General features: G+C 44.0%; 2 protein-coding genes across 5 annotated transcripts in view; one reads left to right on the top strand and one right to left on the bottom strand.

Annotated features, from left to right (window-relative positions):
• The window catches only part of Chp1 (calcineurin-like EF hand protein 1), a 39,318-nt gene extending 37,042 nt beyond the window's left edge, over positions 1–2,276 (bottom strand). Inside the window, exon 1 of the mRNA NM_019769.3 lies at positions 2,066–2,276. Within this exon, the coding sequence (NP_062743.1) occupies positions 2,066–2,132 (67 nt within the window). The 5' untranslated portion in view covers positions 2,133–2,276. The remainder of the gene's footprint in view (positions 1–2,065) is intronic.
• A 79-nt stretch (positions 2,277–2,355) lies between these two features.
• The window catches only part of Exd1 (exonuclease 3'-5' domain containing 1), a 31,123-nt gene continuing 14,963 nt past the window's right edge, over positions 2,356–18,515 (top strand). The window contains exons 1-7 of one of the 4 annotated variants that reach the window (NM_172857.2): positions 2,356–2,976; positions 3,101–3,194; positions 8,439–8,624; positions 9,891–9,959; positions 10,806–10,860; positions 11,108–11,235; positions 16,483–16,541. In NM_172857.2, the coding sequence (NP_766445.1) occupies positions 8,492–8,624; positions 9,891–9,959; positions 10,806–10,860; positions 11,108–11,235; positions 16,483–16,541 (444 nt within the window). In that variant the 5' untranslated portion in view covers positions 2,356–2,976; positions 3,101–3,194; positions 8,439–8,491. Of the gene's footprint in view, positions 3,195–8,438; positions 8,625–9,890; positions 9,960–10,805; positions 10,861–11,102; positions 11,236–16,482; positions 16,542–18,515 lie in introns of those variants that run through there. The other 3 variants (XM_006499491.2, XM_017318165.2, XM_006499492.3) reach the window with 3 other exon arrangements.

The raw sequence follows: 18,515 nt of genomic DNA, 5'->3' as shown, positions 1-18,515 counted from the left end.
CTCATAGACTCTCTTCCCTAAATTCTGAAGGTGGATGCTGTACGTTTTTAGCTTCCTTATGCCCTGATGCTAATCACAACTTGTCTCTGGCTTATCTCCCTGGCCAGGTTGTGGGTGTCTTGTTACCATCTGCTCTCAATGTCTAGCATAGTATTAAACAGGCACTGGGAAAACTCACTTTTTGTTTCATTAGGTTTTCCCAATCAATATATACAGTGGTTTTGCTGGGAATTTAGGGTATCTTTGTCATATTTGAGTTACTGTTGGGTAACCAGGATAATAGTTCTTACATGATCACTTAGGTTTGTCCATGAGTCACAAGGAAAAACAACTCAGTCCTACACCCAGGACTAATGAAATTGGAATGACATCACTGTCCCATTCATTCTGAAAAGAAAACAGCTTTTCCTCAATTAAGCATGGTGGCTCATACTTATATTCCCAGCACTTGGGGGGGCTGAAGCAAGAGGACTGTCATGAGTTTGAAACCAGCCTGGGCTATGTAGTGAATTTTTCTGTTTGTCTTGTTTTGTGTTGTATTTTGTTTTTCATGACAGAGTTTCCCTCTGTAGCCCTAGCTATCTTGGAGCCTGTTATGTAGATCAGGCTGATCTCAAATTCTGCTCCCTTTGGAGTGTTGGGATTAAAGGTATGGACACCACCAGGCCCAGTTTATGTAGTGAATTCTAAGCAAGTCTGGGCTACAAGGTAAGATCTTGTATCAAAAAACAAAAGAAAACAAAACAATAGCTTGCTCCATACTCACTATACTTCCCCATGACGTGACTCTGGGCTTTAAACATAATCAGAGAGAAGTCATTACATTTACAAGTAGGGTCAGAGGTAAAAGCTTGCTAAATCCAACTGTGTGCATTTTTACTCATGGAATCCTTAAGCGTGACTGGCCAAACTCTATAAAAAGCTAAGTATTCTCTGTCATTCACTCAAAATTGGCCACATATTAGTAAGGGATTAAAAGCAAAGCAACCTGACAGGGGGTGGGGCTAGACCACATCTCTTTCAACCTGAATACTCTAGAAAGTTTAACTTGTCAGACAGCCAGAACAACTTGTCATTTACCCAAGGACTCATTCCTGGAGAATTCCGTAGTTCCCTGTACTCCTTGGCACGATCTGCCACTGGGTTATTTGCTCACATTATCATCAAAGACAGGTACCATGAAGACATGGCTTACGAAAATCAAAGAGAGCCGCAAAGGATCACTGAGAAAGCATTGTAGCCATACAATTGTATCATACACTACCAAGGGCCTTTCAAAGGTATGGAGGTGTTTTCTGTGCTTCTCAATTCCCAAAGCCCTGTTGCTCCTTTGTTCAGGTTAACAAGGAAGAAACTAGAGTATGTATGTTTCTGGTACAAATTCACAGATTTTGGAGTACATCCAATTTCAATATCAATTGCATAAAGTACAGCAACACAGCAGATATCAATATATATAAAAATAGGACAAATGTCTTCACTGTGTCTTTAAACCTTGACCACTATACCCGTGGCTTTTCTCCAACGATTCAGATTTAAAAGCCTCACTCGGGTTTTTGGACTCTTGATTGCTTAGAGGTCTTCAGTTCCTGGTCACAAGCCTTTCTCTATGATCTTCTTTGTTGAGTTTTTCCCTGTGTGTGATTTTAGTAGTTTTAGCTCTTGCTCAGAAACCTCATTAGGATGTATAACGTTTTCTCCAGGAACCATTCACATTTCCTGGATTTGCTTCTACTTTATCTACTGTTCAGGATGCTTCTGTAGGAGGAACCATAAGGAAGAAAATTCGCGGACCTTCACGGGCAAGAGTGGAGTGGTGGTGTCTGTGCTCGAGATTCCGGGCTTTTGAGCAAGACAGCACCGGAGGAACCACATCCCGGCTCCAAGAAGCTACAGATGAACGTACAGGTATTCTAGCCTTCGGTTACCCAAAGCACCGGAGGCTGCATGGGACCATCCCAACAAAGTCACCGCACCCCAGATCAAGCCCTCAGCGACGACCGCTGTCAGTACTGAGGCCAGCCGAAGGCGCCGGGCCGCCTTCCCACCCCCAACCCGAACTCACAGCCAGTCTCCTTCTTGATCTCCTCGAGCTCTTCGTCCCGCAATAACGTGGAGGCCCGAGACCCCATCACCGTGACGGGAGCTCCTCCGGGAGCGGCAGCGCCAGAAGCAGCAGCGGCAGAAGGGAAGGAGGGAGGGAAGGGCCAGGGGTCAAGAAGGGAGAGGGCACTGTTTCTCTTGCGGCCCGGGGAGAGAAACAAGGGGTGGAGCGCGGGGGAGGGCGGCCCGACACCAGCCAATCGGGAGCGAGGCCGCGCCCTGCGCAGGCGCTAACGTCAAAGCTTGGCTCTCGAGCCCGGAATGAATCAGCCCGGAGGCTGCGGGAGTCCGAAGGGAAGCAGGCCCCGCCCCGCGGAACCAGGGCAGCCGCCGGACTTAAAGCGGCGATACCGCTGTGGCGCTAGGGACTGCACTTAAAAGGGCAGTGCGGTCTCGCCACTGTGTTCGAACAAACCAGAGGCAAACTCACTAGGGTAGCCAGCAGGTTTTTCACAGGACTCAGGTACCAGGAGTCCCACCCTACAGGTGACGGAGACTCAGGAGAGAAACCAAACCCACGAAACGAGGGACAAAACCCTAAGGTGGATCCCCAGAGTAGTGCAGTGCACTCTTTCTTGCTCGCTCTCCATCTCTCTGTATCTCTCTATCTCTTTTTCTCCCTCCTTTCTCCTCTCCTCTCCTCTCACTCTCACTCCCCTGGTCCTAAGAATAGGGAGTCCACAGCCACTGTGGCCCAGCACGCCTAGAGACTGCATCTTTCCTGCGCTCCTCCCCCCGGCCGCAGGGGGCGCTGAGAGCCGCCTGGGGTTTGCATGGCTCCTGGCAGCATCTTTTCTGCTCTCTCTACCCCGGCCGCAGGGGGCGCTGGGAATGGGCTCGAGGCTGCGCGCTGATTGGCTCCTCCGGAAAGAGGCAAGTAATTCACCCGGAGGGCGAGGGCGTGGTCGGCTCTGCGGCTTCAGTGGCTGGCGTTGAGAACTTTTTTGCGTCAAAGCTGTGCCGGGATAACTCCCAGAATTTTTTTTTTTTTTAACAGTAGTCCCTCGTTAGTTTAAGGAACTCACCATTTGACTAGAATTAAGGTCGGAATTTCTCAAACTCCTTTGCTGTGGGGACAGAGGACCCTGAAGGTGAGAAAGATTGTGACCGAGCACGGTTTATTTATTTGGATTTTTTCTTGTCTTAAAAATTAGGATTTTTAAGCCTGGCCAAGACTAGTCAGGGCTTTTCTGGAAAAGAGAATCATTTCTCCACTTCTAGAAAGGGTTTTACAGGCTCAGGCTGTCCTGAGCATAAACTCCTAATTCTCCCATGAGTGGCAAATCTTTAAACAGGATTTCCCAATATTGCCTAGGCTGGGCTCAACTTGCATCTTTCCTGCTTTCACCTAACAACTGCTGGCTTACGGTTTAAAAATCCGAATTTTTTTTCTTTTTGGTTTTTCGAGACAGGGTTTCTCTGTGTAGCCCTGGCTGATCTGGAACTCAGTATGTACATCAGGCTGGTCTTTAAGTTAACAGAGATCCACCTGCCTCTGCCTTCCAAGAGCTGGGATCAAAGCCAGGTGCATTTTATTCTTCTGGTATTTTGTTTGTGCTGATGAAAAAGCTGAAAGCTGCATGTTAGTGTACACCCTCTCAAGTGAAGCCTTAGTTTTCCTGTAGCTTCACGAGTCTGATCCCTTCACTCCTTGGTTTAGAACCAGCTTACTACCTAGATATCGTAGCACCTTTCTCAACTCACCTTAGACTACTAGCTTCAAAGTTACTCGGGCTGAGTCCTGCAAGGCCTCCCTGCCCACTAAATTTCTAGTCTGACTCAGTTGTTTTCCTAATTATCCCTGGTTAACTTACCCATTGAGATCATAACTGTGGTATGGAAATCTTGAGGTCAGATGTATACATAATCCCATTCTCAGTTGGCCTGGAAGCTCATCTCTTCATCCTGACCTTTTTTTCCTTCCTAATTTTTATTTATTTATTTTAAAGATTTATTTATTTATTATATGTAAGTACACTGCAGCTGTCTTCAGACACTCAGAAGAGGGCGTCAAATCTCATTCTAGATGGTTGTGAACCACCATGTAGTTGCTGGAATTTGAACACAGGGCCTTCGGAAGAACAGTCAGTGCTCTTAACCGCTGAGCCATCTCTCCAGTACCCCCTTCCTAATTTTTAATCTGTCTTTAGGGCTATATTCAATTAAACCCTCTGTTAGACCTGGTACCTGATAATCTATAATTGCAGCACTGAGGACGCAAAGGCAGAAGTTACCTTTTGAATTTCAAGGCCAACATGATCTAGATAGGGCATTCCAGACCAGCCAGGGCTACTTGCGGAAACCCTGTCTAAATATAAACAGTAGCAAAAAATTCTTTGCTATGCATGTTCTTTTTTCCTGATTTGTTGTAACCTTTAAGAATAGTATTTGTGTGTTCAAGTGAGAGGTAGGGGTGTGTGTGTGTGTGTGAGATATTCTCACCAGTGGAGGTTAGAAGAGGGCATCCGATCCCCTGCAGCTGGAGTTAGAGGGCTTGAGCCACCAAGTGTGGGTGCTAGAAAATACCAAACTTAGGTCCCCTGGAAGAGCAGAAAGCAACCCTAACTGCTGGGTTAACCATTTAGCCTATCTTTAACTTACTTCCCAAGCATTTCACTTTGAATTCATTTTCAATTTTGGAAATTCTAGCCTGACAGATGTGAGTCTACCTAAGTCACAGAACTGTCGAAATGGCTCCGTGTAAGAGGGATTTGCTGCTCAAGCATGAAACCTGAAGTCAGATCCCAGCACCCACTTAGAAAGCTGGGCATGGCTGCACACAGACCTGTAACCCTAGTACTGTGCAGAGTAGTTGGCCCAGTCTTGACTCCAACCTTGTCTCAAAGGCATGGAAGGGAGTGAAAGAACTCTGTTGTTTGCTTAGCTGTATACTGGCTTCTGGATGCTGCAAGAATCCTACCTTAAAGTATATAGATATAGCAGGGGGCGTGTTTCACTGAGGGAAATGCTTGCCTCGCGTTCCCAAGACCCCAGGAATCCTTCACTGGAAAAGAACTATAAAGTGTATGTTACTTCCCTGGTTACAGATGCTCTGTACCTTTCTACTTCCTGGCTTAACGAGGCTCATTACTTCATCACTCTTGTATACTTTCAGATTTGAAGTTTGCTGCTTCAATCTATTGTTTTTTCCTAATGGAATAAACTCAAGAAGCTTTCAAAGTTTAACAATCACAGAAAAAGAAAATCTGTCTGGGCTTCTGAATACAGCAACAACCTTAAAACAGAATTGTTCCATATGATACTGTAAATAGAGGGGACCACCCAGCTGAGAGCTAAACCTAGGATTACATTGTATCGATTGATAATTGATAGAGACAAACGCAGCCCATTGTGGGTAGTACCATTCCCTAGGTAGAGGGTACCACACCTTTAATCTCAGCTAGACACTCAGGAAGCAGAGGCAGGTGGATCTCTGTGAGTTGGAGGCCAGCCTGATCTACAGAGTGAGGTCCAGGACAGCCAGGGCTACGTAGAAAAACCTTGCCTCGACAAAACAAAAAAAGAAAAACAACAACAAAAAGAGGATCTCTCTATGTAGTTCTGTTCTTGAGCTCAGTAGAGAGACCAGGCTGACCTCCAAACCACAGAGATCTTCCTACATCTGCCCCCTACCTCTGAGAGTCCTGGGATTAAGATGTACACCAGCGGGGCTGGAGAGATGGCTCAGTGGGTAAGAGCACTCGACTGCTCTTCCGAAGGTCCGGAGTTCAAATCCCAGAACCACATGGTGGCTCACAACCATCTGTAACGTGATCTGACTCCCTCTTCTGGGGTGTCTGAAGACAGCGACAGTGTACTTACATATAATAAATAAATAAATAAATAAATAAATAAATAAATAAATAAATAAATAAATAAATAAATAAATAAAAAAAAAGATGTACACCAGCATGCCAGACCCAAATTTCAGTATTATACTAGAGAGCTTTAGAATACTGGAGCTAGAGACTGCTCTTCCAGAGAACTTGGGTTCAGTTCGGGCTACCCATTTGATGACTCACACCATTTGTAACTTCAGCTCCTGGCCTCAAGGGAACTGCATGTAGTTCATAGGCATATGTGCAAATAAAATGTCAATGCATACAAAACGTAGTAGTAGTAGTAGTAGTAGTAGTAGTAGTAGTAGTAGTAGTAGTAGTAGTAGTAACCCAGCATTATGGCAGAAGTCTTGAATGCTAGTACTCTAAAGCACTCACTGTGTGTGCTCCCAATCTACAAAGAGTTCCTGTTCAGCCAAGAGTACACAGTGAGACCTTGCTTCAAAAATACAACAAAAATCAATTAAAAATTTAAAACACAGTACTGGAGCTAGGGATGTATCTCAGTGATAGAGTGCTTAGTAGCCTGTGCAAGACTCTAGGTTCAGCCCCCAGCATAATTAACATTACCAGATAAAAACACTTGGGAGCTAGGAAGATGGCTCAGTGAAGACCCAAGTTCAATTTCTATCACCTGTGTAGAAAGCCAAACAGAGTATATAAGTCTTTAATCACAATATCCAGGATGCAGAGGCAGGTGGATCTCTTGAGTTCCACACCAGGCTGATCTTTGTAGCAAATTCTGTGCTAGCCAGGGCTATGCTATAATAGTTAATTTTAATAAAATAAGTAAAAGGCCTCTGTTTCAGTATTATAAAAGAGAAGCACCATGCCTATTTTTTTAAAACTAAAAATATTTTTTCATACAATGTATTCTGATCACTTTCTCCTCCTTCATTTCCTTCCAGATCTTCTCCCACCTCTCCACACTTCCAACTCCATCTCTTTTCTCTCTCTCTTTAGAAAATAAGCAAGCCTTTAACTCCAGAGGGAAGCAGAGGCAGGTGGATCTCTGTGAGATAGAGTCCAGCCTTATCTACATAGTGAATTCCAGGAGATCCAGAGCAAGCAAATAATCCAGAATATAACATACAAACAAAAAGCAGAATCAGAGACACACAAATAAAACACATAAACACACAAAAATCGGAAAAGTCTAGTAAGGTAAAAAAAAAAAAAAAGCTCCAGATAAAGCAATAGGAGACAAAACGTTTCCAAAAGTTCATTTTATGTAGGCTGTCTACTGCTGGACATGGGGCCTGCCCCTGAATGTAGTTTGTATAGCCAGTGAGACTCTATAGGAGAAACAGACTTTACTTCTGTGTGCAGTTGTCAGTTGGAGTCAGTGCTGAAAAGTCGTCTACTTCCCTCTGAACACTGGACCCATCTGGAGTGGACCTGTGCGGGCCCTGTGCATGCTGCCATATGAGCTCATGTGTTCTCATTCCCACCTTCCCCTGAAGGCCGTTTCCTTGATGTCACCTATCCCCTCAGGCTTCCGCAGTCTTTCTGCCTCTTTTCTGCGTAATTCACTAACCTTGTCCATTTTATAAACAAAAAAGCTTATCTTATCTTGCCCATAGCCCTATAATTTTGAGTTTCCTACCTATGAATTAAAATTCATATGAATTGTGGGGCTGGAGAGATAGATTAGGGCTTAATAACACTTAAACTCTTGCCTAAGACATGGCTTTAGTTCTCAAAAGTAACTCCAGTTTCAGGGCATCTGGCACCCCCTTCTGGCTTCCACGGGCACTAAACTAATGTGCATAGACATACATGGAGGCAAAACACCAGTACATATAAGAATAGAATTGTATTTGCTGTGGTTATTCTTAGCAATCTCAAGTTATGAACAAAACCAAACTACTACTCTTATCCCTCAGGGCAGTGGTTCTCAACCTTCCTGAAGCTGTGGTCCTTTAATACAGCTCCCCATGTTGTGACCGCCCCCTACAACATACAATTTCTTTCGTTGCTACTTCATAACTGTGATTCTGTCAGTGTTATGAATTATAATATAAACACATGTACAGGAGATCTGATCTGTGACCCCTGTGAAAGGTCATCTGACACCCCCAGCCCAGAGGTTAAGAACCACTCTTTAGAGATTTGGAGAAATGAAAGCAGGCACACACCCTCTATCCAAGCACTCAGGAGGCAGAAGCAGGTGGACCTCTGAGTTTGCGGCCAGCCTGGCTTTCAGAGCAGCTCTTCCAGCACTATACAGAGAAACCCTGTCTCAAAACAAACAAACAAAAAAAAAATGGAGAAAAGCTAAGCAACCAAACTTTCAAAATTATGTTTGTTTGTTTGTTCGTTCATTTGTTCGTTTTTGAGAGGGTCTCCCTGGCTGGCCTGAAACTTGCTATGTAGACAGAGCTATGGATTCACAGAGATCCCCTCACATCTGTCTTCTGGGATTAAAGATGTGCACCACCATACCCAAATCAAAGTAGTCTTTTCAAAATAATCATCTCTTTGTTAATTTTCAAGGGTCTGGATGCTTAAAGAAGACTCTTTGAAGGCTGCTTCTGGAACACAAAAGCATGGATCCCAGCAGTGACTACCATTTCCTCAACCAGATTTTGTGGAGAAGGGTGAAGCTCACACTGGTGTCTGGCATCTTTGAGGGCGTGCTCCAGCACGTGGATCCTAACAAGATTGTTGTCCTGAAAAACGGTTCGACTCTCTTCGTCACGTAGGGGCTGAGTGTGGGGGATGACTGTGGGCAGTGTAGCAGCTGGGAAAGGAGTGCTGTTCCTGTTTAAAGAAGGCAGTAGAGCAATGTCAGACTGCTAGTTCCCAGCAGAGCAGCATGGCTGCCTGTATTGGTGGGTCCTCACTTCTGTATTTTCAATGGCATTACAGTAGGAATTTTCTTCTTTCATTATTTATATATTTAATGTGCGTGCCATGTGCGTGCCTGATGCCCACAGAGGTCAGAAGAGGACATAGGAATCTCAGGAACTGGAGTTGTTATAGAGGTGCTAGGTATCAAACATCTCTCCAGCCCTGTGATGATAATTTTCAGTATATAGTTTTAAAAATTGGAGATACCAGTTGATTTTTGATTATATGAATATTAAAATTAATCTTGTTATTGAAATTGCTTTTGGCTTCAACAGAGGGGGAAAATATCACTGATGTAAAGGATTAATTTGTCTCAGGCAAAAAGAAGTCCTGAAGTCAGGAATTTAGGGCCAGTCTCAACTACATAATGAGTTTGAGGCCAGCCTGGAATACATGAGAACCTATGTCCAAAATCTAAACCAGGCCGGGCAGTGGTGGTGGCGCACGCCTTTAATCCCAGCACTTAGGAGGCAGAGGCAGGCAGATTTCTAAATTCGAGGCCAAGCGTGGTCTACAAAGTGAGTTCCAGGACAGCCAAGACTACACAGAGAAACCCTGTCTCGAAAAACAAAAAACAAACAAAACCCAAACCAGGGCTGGGGATATGGCTCAATTGGTGGAGAGCAAGATGTTCAAGCCACTGCACCACCTGGGCCAGGGGCAAGGGCACAGGGCTCTGATCCCAGCAACTGGGTATTTTTTTTTTCTTGACATTTTTTCCCCTTTTGGCAGGGTCTCATTATGTAGCCTTGGCTAGCCTGGCACTTGCTATGTAGACCAAGCTGGCCTTAAAGTCAAGAGATCTGCCTGGCTCTGCCTTCCTAGTGCTGGATTTAAAGGCCTGTGCCACCACACCTAGCTCTTTAAAAGTTTTTTGATTGTTTATTTTGTTTTTGTTTTCTTTAGAACATTCTGAGGTTTATTTTATCACTCAGTTGTACAGTGTAGTTTTGTAATTTAACTGCCTCTGCACTTTGAGAAAGAAATGTTTTTATAAAACTCGTATTTCAGTAATTTTAAGAGCTTTCACAGTTTCTTGCAGTTTGGAGGAAAATAGTACGTGTTACTAAACAGATGGATTCTTTCCCATCACAGTGAGGAATGCAGAGTCGGGCCGCAGCGTCCCAGGGGTGAAAGTGTTCTTCGGGCACGAGATCTTGAATGGTGAGTTTTGTGTTCCCTGGATGCCAATTGGAATCTGCCATAGGAAACTCACTTCTCTGTTTCATTCGGGTATCTGAAAGAAAATGGAATTTATCTTGTTTTCAATACTGTATATATGAACTTTTTTTTTGAGACAGGGTCATAGCATTGACGTATGGGAGCTTGTTATATAGATTTGGCTAGCCCCAAACACAGAGATCTTCCTGCCTCTGCTTCCTGAGGGCTTCGATTAAAGTTGTATGCCATAGTCGCAGCTTGCATTTATATAATTTTATTTAACTTTAATTTTTTAACATTTTATATGTACATTTTATATGTTTTGCCTATGTTATATAGGGGCCAGATATCCACCCGCTTCTGGCTTCTTTGTGGATATATGTCCTTTTGCACACATATATCACCACATATAAACACACCCCCTACACACACACACACCCACACACCCACACATACACACCTTTGATGCCTTTGATCCTAGCACATGGGACACAGAAGCAAACAGATTTGTGTGAGTCCAGCCAGGTGTATGTGATGGAGATTCAGTCTTAAAAATAACAAAAATATAAATAAAAAAGAACCTATAGAGTCAGTGAAAATAACACATCAGCGTCATGGAGCTAAGAAAAAGAAAAAGACAAAAGACAGAAAGGACCAGAGAAAAGCTCCTGGTCCTGCTGCATGACCAGGCACCTGAGGACACAGTGTCTCGAATCAGTAGGCTTTAAACCCCAATTTCTCTATCTGTTGCTGGCCACTAAAGGGCTCTGTGACTAATGGGTCACTTTCAGTCCTGTGTATAGCATTCAGTTGAGCATGGTATGTCAAAATCTTTGGGTTGTTTTTCAGTGGAACTAATGGATGAAGCAGAAGGTGCATCGGGGGAGAAGGCATCCGCTGTTAGGTATTTCAGAGTTTTCTTCACTATGACGTTTTCCACGTGAGCACATTAGAGAAAACAAGGTTGGGCTCCAGCTGGTCACTTCTCAAGTGGTCTGAGGAGTAAAACCAAGCAGGCCAGCATGGCAATCTCTAGAGAGCACTCAAACTGTGTGTTCGAGCAGTGGAGAGTGTCCTTGTTAACAAGTAGGGAGATGGCGTCAGTGACAAAGGACAATTCACCTGAATATGATTTTTTTTTGTAAGGATAGCATAAATACAGAACGAGCTGGAATGGAGAAAGTGAAAAATGAAGACGTCAATGTCTGTGAGCCGGCTTCACCTGCACCAGAGGTGCCAACCAGCTCTCTCCTCAGTGACCTCAAGTACTGCCCGTCAGGTGAGTGATGGGACTCTGAGCATGCCAGAATAGTTTTATTGTGACTCACAGTAAAAATTGTGAATTAAGTGGGGGCTGAAGAGACGCTCAGTGGTTAAGAACACTGACTGCTCTTCCAGAGGTCCTGAGTTCAATTCCCAGCAACCACATGGTAGCTCACAACCATCTGTAATAGGATCAGACACCCTCTTCTGGTGTGTCTGAAGACAGTGACAGTGTACTCACTTATAATAAATAAATTTGTAAAAAAAAGGTTTTTTGGGTTTTTTTTTTTAAGATAAGTACTGGCCTGGCGTGGTGGCGCACGCCTTTAATCCCAGCACTCAGGAGGCAGAGGCAGGCGGATTTCTGAGTTTGAGGCCAGCCTGGTCTACAAAGTGAATTCCAGGACAGCCAGGGCTACACAGAGAAACCCTGTCTTGAAAAACCAAAAGAAAAAAAAAAGTACATGTTCAGTTGACATGGGTGTGCTGGGCCTGGGGTGCTGCCCCCACTGAGCTCTGGTACAAGAGATATTAAATCAGGGAAGTGAGGAGTGGGAACCTCAGCGTGGTGCTGAAGCTCCTGGGGTCCCACCACTAAGAGTGGAAGCGGAGGATCAAGAGTTCAAGGATGGCCATGGCTACATAGCTGGTTTAAGGACAGCCTAGGGTAAGTTCATGGAAAGCCATGGCTACATAGAAAGCTTGAGGATAGCCTAGGGTAAATGAGAATCTGTCTCCAAAAAAAAAAAACAACAAAAAAAAAACGAGGAGGAGGAGGAGAGGAGGAAGAAAAGGAAGAGGGGAAGAGGAGGAAGAGGAGGAGAAATAGAAAAAAATGAGTAAAATATATAGAATGCTAGTACTTTCCTACCAAGTGCTAAGAAATAGCAGGGCAGTAAGCATACGGATCATGTGTCTTCAACGCTGTTGAGTGTCTAGGGCAGGAATGACAGACGTAGTATCGTGTATACCGCTCTAAAGACGGGAAAGCACTGAGCTGTTTGTTGTTCTGAGCCACAGTCTGGGCATGGATAGAGCTGACTGCTGTGCTGCTTCTTATGGAGTCCAGATTGGCTTCAAGTTCCAAGTGACAGGATTCAAAAAGGTGCCACCTCTCCAGGTTTCTGTGGTTGGTTGGTTGGTTGGTTGTTTTTGGTTTGGTTTAGTTTGGTTTGAGATAAGGTTTCACCTTGTAATTCTAAATATACTCACTCCTGTGTAGACCACGCTGGCCTTGAACTCACAGAGATCCACCTGCCACCATGCCCTTTTAAATTGGTTGGATTTTGCTGTTTTATAATAGGGTCTCACTCCTATAGCCCAGAATTCCTTCAGTAGCCAGGGCTAGCCTCAGGCTCTTAGCAAACATGCCTCGAGCCTTTAGGGGCTGAGATTAGAGACATGAGATACAGCACCTGCTGAGAAGTGTGTTTAAAACTGAGAAAAGAAAAAACGTAAAGGCTCTAGAGGAAGACTTGCCAAACTCTGAAAGCATCAGCTAGGAGATTATTATAGCTGGAGCTGAGAATGAAGGTCTAGGCAAAGAGGTGGGATTGGTAGTCACTGAAGAGTTTACACACCCTTAAAGGGATGAGGACTCTAAAGAGAGAAGGGAGGTGAAGCACTGGAGAGCTTTTTTGGGTTTTGGTTTTTCATTTAAAAAGTAATAATAAAGTGTTTGGTGGTATACTCCTGTGATCCCATTACTGAGAGACTCTGAGGCAGAAGGATTTTGAGACTGAGGTCAGCCTAGGCTACAAAGAGACTTTTTTTTTTTTAACAAAAGCAACAAAAGCAAGAACAACAAAAAACAACCAATAGCACAAAGAAAGAAATCTAGACAGCTTTGTGCAGAGATTATATTTTTAGAGGTAATATCACTGTAATATATGTACTTAGAACAAGACAAAGATAAAATATGGGTGAATATGAGGGCATTAAAAATAAAAATAGCCGGGCAGTGGTGGCACACGCCTTTAATCCTAGCATTTGGGAGGCAGAGGCAGGCGGGATTTCTGAGTTCGAGGCCAGCCTGGTCTACAAAGTGAGTTCCAGGACAGCCAGGGCTACACAGAGAAACCCTGTCTCAAAAAAGCAAAAAATAATAATGAAAATAATCTTGGTTTTGTCTCAAATTTAAAGTACTCTTTGCCTTATCATCTTCATAGTTGGGGTCATAGGTGTATGTAGCCCTGGCTGTCCTGGAACTTGATCTGTAGCCTAGGCTGGCCTTGAATTTACAGAGCTCAGCTTCTGCCTCCAAGTGCTGGAGTTGAAGGTATGTCCTACCACCCTGACTTGAGGTTTTTTTTTTAATTTATTTCAACTATGTTTATTTGTGTGTGGGGATGTATGTGTGTGTCATCACTTGCATGAGGTTGTCAAAAAAGCCAGTACTAAACAATGATGGCAGTAGTTAGATAGGAAGCGCTGTGCCCAGATGTACAGTAAAGGTGGGACACATGGATATCTGACAAATTAGATGGGTGGGGGTGAGAGGAGAAAGAGGAATCTCAGATGTTTTAGGGCTTTGAACCTGATCAAAGAAGAGAAAAACTTCATGTAGAAAGGTTTTGGAGGGGCTGAAGAGATGGCTCAGTGGTTAAGAGCACTGACTGCTCTTCCGGAGGTCCTGAGTTCAATTCCCAGCAACCATATGGAGGCTCAAAATCATCAAAATCATGATGCCCTCTTCTGGTATGTCTGAAGACAGCTACAGTGTACTCACATACATAAAAGAAAGAAGAAAAAAAAAAAAGCTGGGCGTGGTGGCGCAAGCCTTTAATCCCAGCACTCGGGAGGCAGAGGCAGGCAGATTTCTGAGTTTGAGGCCAGCCTGGTCTACAAAGTGAGTTCCAGGACAGCCAGGGCTACACAGAGAAACCCTGTCTAAAACAAACAAACAAACACAAAAAGGGTTTGGATACCTGAACAGTTTTGTGTGTTCAGAAGCAATGGATAAGAGAGAATGTGTTCAATCAGTAACAACAGCTGCGCCACTCCTTGAGAACCCTTAGTTACTGGGTCCTTGAGTAAATGCCTCCACAGTTGGAGAAGTCCCACAATGTCTGTGTCTCACGGCCACAGGAGCAACTGGTGTTGGTTACACAGTGTACAAGTCAGGGACTTAGTAGTCCCAGTCTGGTGCTGGGAGCCCAGAAGGTTCCTGGGAAGCCTTTCGTCCCTAGTCCATGATGGAAACTTGGAGATGTTGGTTCTGATGTCAGTGAAGGGAGCAGCAGCAGCAGCAGCAGCAGCAGCAGAGTGAATTAACTCAGCAGCGGGAGGAGAAACTAAGCCAGCAGAAGACACAGTAATCTCCCTTCTGACATACCCTTTTATATGGGCCACTACCAGAAGATCCCACACACAGTTGGGTGGGCCTTCTGACAGCAGTCAAGGCAATAAGGACAGCTTGGTGAAGCTCCCTCCTCAGTGATTCTAATTTGTAGTAAGCTGACATTAAGATCCACTGTAACCTTCCGTTTTGGTCAACTTGGTTGAATAAAAGCCCAGGATGCTAGCTAGCACTTGGGTAGCTGGGAAGATTGTAAGCTGAGGACAGCATAGGCTACATAATGAGACCCTGTCTCCAAAAATAAAAACCATAGTCTAGAGAAGTCTGAAATAGAGAGAGACCTTCAGGAATCAACCAGTAGACAATCTTTGAAACCTTGAGACCAGCTGAAGTCAACAGCAGGCTGTGTAAGTGCTGCAGAAGAGGAGGGTGTTGCTCCACACAGTTTTCCATTAGCATCATGGCGTTTACACCACACAGTGTTAGAGATTAGGAAATAAAGGACTGGGGAGGGGGTGCCTGTGAATCCATGTATGCACACCTTGGCTCTTTTGTGAAAGTCAGTGGACAACTTGGAAAAGTTAGTTCTCACCTTCCAACATGTAGACCCTGGGGATTAGACTCACATTACCTCCTGCCAAGTCTTTAAACTAACTGAACTATCTTGAACAGGCCAAAATAATTCTTTTTAAAACAAGATTTTTTTTAATTGTATGTGTGTCTGTATGTGTGTGTGTGTGTGTGTGTGTGTGTGTGTGTGTGTGTGTATGTGTTGTGTACATGAGTGAAGGTACCCATGAAATCCAGAAGAGGATCAAATCCACTGGAATTGGAGTGCCACTAGTGTGAACTGCCCAATGCAAGTGCTGGAAACCAAACTGCCAATTTGAATGAGAAAGCCCACAAGAGTCTCTCTCTCACACACACACATACACACACTCTCTCTCTCTCCCCCCCTCTCTCTTTTAAATTTATTTATTATATGTAAGTACACAGTAGCTGTCTTCAGACACTCCAGAAGAGGGCACTAGATCTCATTACAGATGGTTGTAAGCCACCATGTTGTTGCTGGGATTTGAACTCAGGACCTTCAGAAGAGCAGTCTGTGCTCTTAACCACTGAGCCATCCCTCCAGCCCCACACTCCCAGGAGTCTCATATGTTTGCATACTTAGTTCCCAGTTGAACTGGTTGGAAAGATTAGGATGTGTGGCCTTGTTGGAGGGGTGTGTTCCCTTTAGACTTCCAGGTTTCAAAAGCCCATGCCAGGCCCAGAGTCTCCCTCTCTCTGCCTGATGCCTATGGATCATGTAGAGTTCTCAGCTACTGCTTCAGCACAATGGCTGTCTACTTCCTGACATGATGATAATGGACAAACCTTCTCAAACTGTAAGCAAGCCTCCAATGAAATGCTTTCTTTTTTAAGAGTTGGGTTGATCATGGTATCTCTTCAGAGCAATCGAATAATACCCATAATCAAGACAACCACAGAAAAAGAACTCTTAAGTCAGGGTCTAGGAATGTAGCTCAGTTTGTAGGATGCTTGCCTTACATTAACAATGACCATGACCTCGGTTCTATTCCACTCTCATTAGATGTGTGGTACGCTGGGGAAGTGGAGACAGGAAGATCAGAAGTTCAAGGGCATCATTAACTACTGAGTTCAAAGCTAACCTGAACTACATGTACCCTGTCTCAGAAAAATTAATATTAATAATTAGCAAGATTTAGAGAACTCCAACCATGTGGGTACTGTTCCTTTTCCAGGACTCATTTACTTTAAACTGTTACTTTTTGTTATGAAATATCTTTTTAAAGTGCTTTGTCTTGATCAGGCAAGATGGGTCAATGGATGCTGTGTGGTTTGAGTATGTCGAAAGTGAACAGGATGGCCGTGAACAGGATGGCCGTTCCTGTTCCTTTGTCAAAGAAGACAGGTACATTCAATGTCATCCTTCTCTTGTAGAGGAAGAGGAGGTGACATACACAGTCATTGATCAGTTCCAGCAGAAGTTTGGTGCTGCAGTAAGTACCATCAGACATTTCCAGTGCGGTTTGTATAGATAACCTTCTGTGCCTTACAAGTTGATTTTTTAAAAAAAGATGTATTTATTTTATGTATATAAGTACACTGTAGCTGTTCAGGCGGTTGTGAGCCTTCATGTGGTTGTTGGGAATTGAATTTTAGGACCTCTGCTTGCTCTGGTCAACCCCACTCACTCGGCCCAGCTCACTCAGTCCTTGCTCACTCTAGCCTAAAGATTTATTTATTATCATATATAAGTATGCTGTAGCTGTCTTCAGACACACCAGAAGAGGGTGTCAGATCTCATTACAGATGGTTGTGAGCCACCATGTGGTTGCTGGGATTTGAACTCATGACTTTTGGAAGAGCAGTCGGGTGTTCTTACCCACTGAGCCATCTTGCCAGCCCTACAAGTTGATTTTAAGATCTTGATGCTTTCCCTAGTAACAGAATATTTTGGTAATTTTATTATTTTTAAATAGTTTTTTAAAACACTCTGTGTTTGGGTGTTCTGCTTACATGTGTGTTTGTACATCAAACTCATATAGTGTATGTGGAGTCCAGAAAAGGGCATTGTAGGGTATTCAACAAAGAAGACTGCTCCAACATGGGTTAAGCCAATAGAAAGTCTTTATTAGCCAGCTGGTGACTTACACTGGTGAGTTTCTAAGCACAAAAACTGTGTCTTGAGTTGACATTTCAGTTAACAAGAACAGTTAGCTAGAAGTGGAACTGCAGAAGCCAAAAAGCAAGGCTAGTACATTTAGAGACTTGTTCTAGCTATGGACTTTGATAGATTAGACCTGTGTTTTAGTGTTGGCAGGTGCTGCTGACTACATACTGAGTTTTACAGCTTAACAGTACTTCCACCATGAATCAGTTGTGCCAAGGTCTTGGGACCTACTAAATCTGGGGCTCTGTTATATCATCAGATTCTCTGGGACTTGATTGTGAGCTGCCATGTGGGTACTAGAAATCAAACCCAGGTCCAATGTAAGAGGAGCTAGCTTTCAGCCACTGAACCCTCTCACCAGATACTTTGGTGGCTTTTTTAAAATTTAATTTTATTTATGCGTGTGTGTGTGTGTGTGTGTGTGTGTGTGTGTGTGTGTGTGTGTGTGTGTGTGTACTTATGTGTCTATGTATGCTTAGGCATGGGTGATAGGTGCAATGACATGGATATAGAGGTCAGCAGACATCCTTCAAGAGTCAGTTCTTCCTCACTATTTGAAGCAGTTTCTTTCTTGTTTCTATTACTGTGCTGAGCACTTCAGGGTAGCTGACCCAAAGCTTCTGTGAGGTTATCCTGTCTCTATCACCTATCACACAGTAGGAATGCTTGGGCTATCACCCATCACACGATGGAAATGCTTGGCTTACAGGTATGCACTACTGCATCAACCTTTTGATATCAAACCTAGATCATCGGGTCTGCTCAGTCAGAGCTAGCCCAGGGTAGCCTAGAAATACCTCAGGTCATCAGGCTTGTAAGGCAAGCACTTTTTCCCACTGAGCCATCTCCCCTGCCTTATTTACTTATTTTTGAGAGTGCCTTTAGCTGGCCTTGAACACAGAGCTGCCCCCCTCAGCCCCTCCAGAGTAAGATTATAGGTGTGTCCCGCCATACCAGGCTGGCTGACCTTAGGGAGAGCAATTGGATTTTTGAGACTGAGTCTCATGTACCCAATGCAGTCTTAAACTTCCTATGTAGCTGAGTTTGGCCTAGAACTCCTGATCCTTCTGTCTCCACCTCAGATTACAGGAGTACCTCACCACACCTAGCTCCTGAGTCCCATTTCAAAGGGCTGCTTCAGGTGGTGTTTAGGCATTATCTCAATGAATTTGGCAGAAGGAAATAACTGTTCTCATGTTCAGATGGAGTTGAGGAGAGTCACCAACTTTTGTGTTGGATATAAACTTATCATTGGGTGTGCAAGGGGTCACTTTAATTTGTTATTGATTCAGAGATAAGG

The sequence above is a fragment of the Mus musculus genome, chromosome 2, assembly GCF_000001635.26.
Source record: "Mus musculus strain C57BL/6J chromosome 2, GRCm38.p6 C57BL/6J".
Classification (NCBI taxonomy): domain Eukaryota; kingdom Metazoa; phylum Chordata; class Mammalia; order Rodentia; family Muridae; genus Mus; species Mus musculus.
This window is presented reverse-complemented; position numbering and strand designations above follow the sequence as displayed.